The sequence below is a fragment of the Triticum urartu genome, chromosome 5A, assembly GCF_056163025.1.
Source record: "Triticum urartu cultivar PI428250 chromosome 5A, HENAU_Tu73, whole genome shotgun sequence".
Classification (NCBI taxonomy): Eukaryota; Viridiplantae; Streptophyta; class Magnoliopsida; order Poales; family Poaceae; genus Triticum; species Triticum urartu.
In genome coordinates, this window is record NC_141877.1 from 662156189 (window position 1) to 662162044 (window position 5856).

General features: G+C 45.9%; 1 protein-coding gene across 1 annotated transcript; it reads left to right on the forward strand.

Annotated features, from left to right (window-relative positions):
* The first annotated feature begins 1039 nt into the window (after window positions 1-1039).
* On the forward strand, window positions 1040-5037 carry LOC125506448 (cell number regulator 6-like). Its single transcript, XM_048671262.2, has 4 exons — window positions 1040-1226; window positions 1319-1433; window positions 4189-4454; window positions 4568-5037. The coding sequence occupies exons 1-4, from the start codon at window positions 1116-1118 to the stop codon at window positions 4745-4747; spliced, it is 672 nt and encodes a 223-aa protein (XP_048527219.1). The 5' UTR covers window positions 1040-1115; the 3' UTR covers window positions 4748-5037.
* The last annotated feature ends 819 nt before the right edge of the window (window positions 5038-5856 follow it).

Sequence of the window (5856 nt, forward strand, 5' to 3'; positions counted from 1 at the left end):
ATACATCATCATCAATACAATCAAGCAGGACGTAGGGTTTTACCTCTTCGAGAGGTCCTGAACCTAGGTAAATATTGTCCCCTTCGTTTCCTGTTACCCATCGATCCAAGATCCATAGCCCGGGGCCCCTACCTGAGGTCTGCCGGTTTTAGTACCGACACTTATGATCTCCATGGTTGACGAGCCCAATGGCGCATCGCAAAATTTCATGATGCAGTTGCAGATGGTGTACCGCCGATGCGTTAGTGACTTCAGAATGCGTGCATGGATAACATGCATGTCGTAGGGTGCGAAGTTCTTTCGCTCATGAAACGAAGCATGCAAGTTTTGCCAAAAGGACGGACCCTTGTCTCAGAAATGGCCAACCTCGCATCGCACAACAAAGTCACCCTTAAACAATGAGTACCCTGTCATTGTGCTTTTCTGAAAAACAATAAGAAGTTAAAAAAACTCAATGACATTTGACTAAACACCTGCCGGGCGCGGTATCTGCCATGGACGGCGTCGACAGGGGTGAGAAGGGTACCAGACTGCGGAGGGATTCTTGGGTGTACATCGGCGTAGTCCAAGGTGGGCAATCGCGTGGGTGGGGTCTGCGGACATCCGAGGATGCCTAGTGGCGGCCGGAGAGGTACAAAGGCGGCGCCAGACCACGAGGGTGCGGATGAAAGGAAAGGGAGTACGGTGGAGTGGAAGAAAAAGGGACCAGGAGGGGATTTCAGTGAGGTAGGGGGTGTCAGAGTCCTATGTAACTAATGTCCGAACTCCCACACAGCCTCCCTAATCTTGCCTGCAGTTTACGGAAAAACGGACGATCGAACCGGTCCGCGGACGGATGAAATACCACATTGGATGACAAAACACGTCCGGACAGCTCCGCGCGAAGGGATGCAGATGGTTTGATAGTCCTTAAACGGCAGAATGAACTCCCCGCTGGCCGTGTGATCGGGACGGAGCCGTGCGACGCGAGCGGAGCCCAATGGCGCACTGGGATGGAGCCGTGCGACGCGAACGGTCCGGATTGTCTCGCCCGAAACTACTTTGCATGAATCTGATCGTCCAATCCTTCCCTTGGACTCGGGCCCATCGTGGCTGGCCGGCGAGGAAAGCGACCAATGGCGGAGGAGAGCCAGGCACCGCGCTACGTGAAGCTCACCCGGGACCAGGAGGCGCCCGCCGAGGACATCTGCCCCGGCGAGCTCAACCAGCCCGTCCACGTCCCACGGGTACGTTCTCCTTCCTCGATCCATCTCGTTCCATCCTCATTGATTCTCAATCCACTGATCTCTTGCCTATATTTGATCTGGTCGATGCACAGCCCGGGTGCAGATGGTGCGCCGAGTGCGGCCAGGTCCTGCCGGAGTCCTACCAGCTGCCGGCCGACGAGCCCTGGAGCACCGGAATCTTCGGATGCACCGCCGACCCCGCGATCTGTACGTAATTAATCCTGCCTTCCCATTTCGATTCTCTGATCCGTTGTCTCGGCTACTCGATTGATCGGACAAAACAAAAACGATGTGGCCATGCATGTGCCCATCGATCTGTTTTCAGAATAGTTCTCTCCATTCATGTTGAATCAACATACTGTCACAGGCACGGAGATTCTCAGTAGATCGATTAGTAAAATTCCTACACTTGAGTTTATAACCATCTAAATTTTGACCGTTCAATGCAATGTCAAGGAATTTGAACAGGAGGAATGCTCATTTTTAAGTTGTGTAATTCCTTAATTGTTGTGCAAATACTTGACTTTCTTGATTGCAACTTTTTGTTGGTAGCTTAATGATTGTAGTAAAACCAATGCACTGGGTTGCATTTTTCTCTTGTAAAATGGAAGCTTTTCTTACCCGCCCTCTGAATCGTTGATGCATGCAGCGTAAATCTTATTACGGTGTTTATTTCAATCAATTAAAACACAACCTAGTCAAAAATGTGTGAGACATGCCACAAAGCAGAAGCAAACTTAAGCACTAAGAATACTGTGAGAAGCACATGATCCAAGCCAGGACATAAATTCTCCACTAGGTCATTACATGCTCTTGGTGCGAAGCTCCATTTGATCTTGGTGTCGCAGATGTTGTATGACAGCCCTCGACCACACCGTATTGGTACATAAGAGAAACAATCACATAAAAGATGTAGTTTCGTTCTTTGGAAAGATGAGGCCACTCCGACAAAACAAGATAGACCAGAATAACATCGCCGTTCCCACAAAAATTGAGAGTGTAGAGACTTATCAACACATTGCAAAGAAGTCAAGAAGACCCCAAGACACGTGACATACTTACATAATATGTGCAGAAAATGTCCCTCTAGTATGTGAACCCCATTTAAATAGATCCTGGTTTACCAAGAATTCGATGCCCGCTACTTTGAGTACTATCTATCCTATGCCAATAGGTCAAATATTGACCAATAAATGTTTGTCCAGAATCAATAGTGTACGATACTCAATCTAAAACAGAGGTGATGGTGGAGTCTTTGTCACTTCCCCCTTGGGGGCTTCGCCTTTTGAGGCCCAGCCTACATCTGTTGGTTGTGCCGTGTTGATTGGTCTCGTTGGCGGAGGTAGTGGAAGTCGAGACGGTGGTCTCGAGTTTGCTGGTTGGATGCCGGGATGGCGACCCCGGGCTGCGGTGCGCCGGTGGCCCTGTGAGTGGGGTCGTGGCTTCACTCCGCGTTGGTGGGGCATTCCGGCGCTTCACGGGCGGTGGGGTCTGTCATGGTTGTGGGGGGGTTTGCACGTTGTGCCCTAATCAATCATGTGGTCGGGTTTTTTGCATGTTGTCTCTTCATCAATTGTGGGGGCGTTTTTTGTTGTTGCATGTTGTCCCTTTATCAGTCGTGTGGTGTGTGTGGTTTTTGCCTGGTTTTCTCAATTAACTGTGCCTCTGTATCGGGTTTTTTGCCCGGTTATCCCTGATTAACCGGGCAATTCTCTTCTTCTATAATGCAGTGAAGGCATTCCCTGTCCCTCTTGTTCTAAAAAAAACCGAGGCGACAGTGGCATATCTATTCTGTAGGTATTCAAAACTTCCTCCATAATTAGCTTGAGCAACATTTTCATAACTGGGCACTTATTTTGTTGGATCAAGGTCCTGAATCTCCAATTCCCCACTGAGAGCATATACATATACAAGTTTAGAGTAGAACTAACCATGTTTAACACTACATTTAATTTTTTATGCTTAGAGAGTAAGGGAACACTAACTTCCCATCTGTGCAGATAATATGAATAAGAATAGTGTTTATTTTTCATAAATCATGGAATAAATGTTGTACTTACAATGTCTGAAATTGTTCCTAAGCAACCTTGAGTGGTAAATTTGTTCTGACTTATGTTATATTAAGTGCCTCACCTATCTGTTCACCATTCGCCCATATATTAGTATATATTGTTTCTTGAATTTTGTATTGCAAATTTGCAATGCAGATCAGGATAAATTTATGTTGGTTGATTGTATATTTATTCCTTGCTTGACTTATTAGATGTTTACTTATGTTTTCTTTTGCCTCTTGCGTGTCACCTGCAAATCTTTGCTATTGTAAGCAGTTATGCATATCCACACCCTTCTTGAACATAAGTGGATCATATAATAGAATATATCTTTTTAGCCAACATGTGTGGTGGCATAATCGTCGGAGAGAACCTCCACCCTCTCCTACATAGTCAAAATTTCAGGCTTATATGATTTTACGTTTGCCTTAATGTCTTCTTTACACTATGAGACTGTTCGTTTTGACTATTTGCATCCTATTCATGCCGAGGCCGGATGGCTACTCAATATGCTTTGTACCCGCTTGATACTACAATATGAGTTAATAAAAGATTCCTTTATCGAGAAAACAAGGTGTGCACTGTCAAGTTGTCTCGCTTGTTTTAAACCTATTTATTTCTGCTGACATTTGCTATAGCTGTAGTGTCTCTGACTTGACTATACTCTATTATTAGGTAAGCATGTGCTGTGTCTGTATACACTGTTAGTTCATATATAATGGTCTCATGGTCATCCTGCTTAAGGAATCGTCGAAAGCTGACTCATCGAGCCGTCGAACATAAACATACGGCTTCTAATTTTTGTCTTCCATTCTTAAACTAATGTATCCTTCTTGATGAGACCATGTCTAGCATGTTGTTTCCACCGAATGCTAGCTGATAGTAAAACTCTGCATTTCTTCATGTGTTAGGCCGAACTGGATGCTTCTGTCCATGCGTGTTGTTCGGGCGCAATGTTGCGGCTCTTAACGAGGATACCCCATGGACAGCACCGTGTGTTTGCCATGCCGTCTTTGTGGAAGGAGGGATCGCCCTTGCGATCCTGACAGCAATATTCCATGGGGTTGATCCAAGATCGTCGTTTCTTATTGGAGAAGGTCTACTGTTCAGCTGGTGGCTGTGTGGTACCTATACCGGCATTTTCCGTCAGGAGCTCCAGAAAAAGTACCATCTCAAGGTGGAAATATGAAACCCTTCACTACATTCTGTGGTTATGTCAGGTCCTCATATGTTGGGTCAGAATTTGCTACTTTGATTCTAGTGATTTTACCTCCTACTTGTTTCCACTAGAACTCGCCATGCGACCCTTGTATGGTCCATTGCTGCCTGCACTGGTGCGCAAACTGCCAGGAGCATCGCGAGAGGAGGGGCCGCCTCGTGGAGAGGGAGGATGGAGTGCAGATGACCATCGTCGACGCGCCTCCGGTGGAAGAGATGGGCATGCCAAGAGAATCGTCGTGCTGCCTCTGATCTAGGGGTGCCCGGCCGGAATACATATCAAGCGCCCAACAACCAACCAAGAGAGATAAATCAGGAAAATAAGGGAATTTTGATTTATTAAGATAGCACGAGTGAGTGAGTGAGGCTGAGATTGAACTCCATGACGAACCTGGTAGGTAGGCATGCTGTTACATTGGCTGAACTGAACTGCTGATCAGTCGGTCAAATGTTTTATGTCATGTAGAACTGTTCATGACCTGCTATATATATACTCAAAGAGGTATTAATTTCTCAAGTTTGTATCTCTATTTAATATCCCTTTGAGCAGACGTGAACTGTTAACTTTTTGGGTAAATTGTGAAGTGTTATTTTAGCAAATGATCCAAATTTATCGATTTATTCAATAAAGTACATCAAATCGAACAACTGAAATATAAATGAACGACAAAGATCCATGATAAAACTAAAAGGTACACTCGGATTCTTCGAAGTCGTCATCTCTAGCTTCACCTTTTGCATCTCAACTTTCGACCATAACTTGGGTTATGAATCCGAAGAAGATGGAAATTACATTGAGCCACAGACTAGAATAATATCGAAAGTTTTGAAGAGCCGCATAAGTCCACGCCAGAATCTATAATCATTGAACATGGTGTGGTTGGGGATACACCCCTCACAAGGCAAGTTGTCTAACCGTTGATTTATCGCCTAACTGTCGGTCAAGAAGATCGGGAACACATAAGATCAAAGCGGGAATTTAATCAAAGCACACGTCACACTTCTTCGCTGTCCACCAGCCCCCAAGGCAGGTCAAAGCATGAGACACCTAACTTCAAGATCAGGGTTTGCCGATCTGCGGGGCTCCAATATCACATGCTCTTTGGTGTTGGATGCATTAACGACACCGAGAACACATGAACATAGCATATTATAAATTACTAGATCTCCATTAGGACTTCTCTTTCCCTCTCCAGCTTGTGGCAGCTAGGGTACCCATCCCCTCCAAGCTTCTTGGCAAGATCGTAGATCCACTTCCCCTCTGCCTACCCCTCAGGCGGCCAGTGCCAAGCAGGGGGTCTAGGTGCCTCAGCTCCAGCTAGCAGTTTAGGTTGGAATTTTTTTTTCTCACAGGGGCGTTC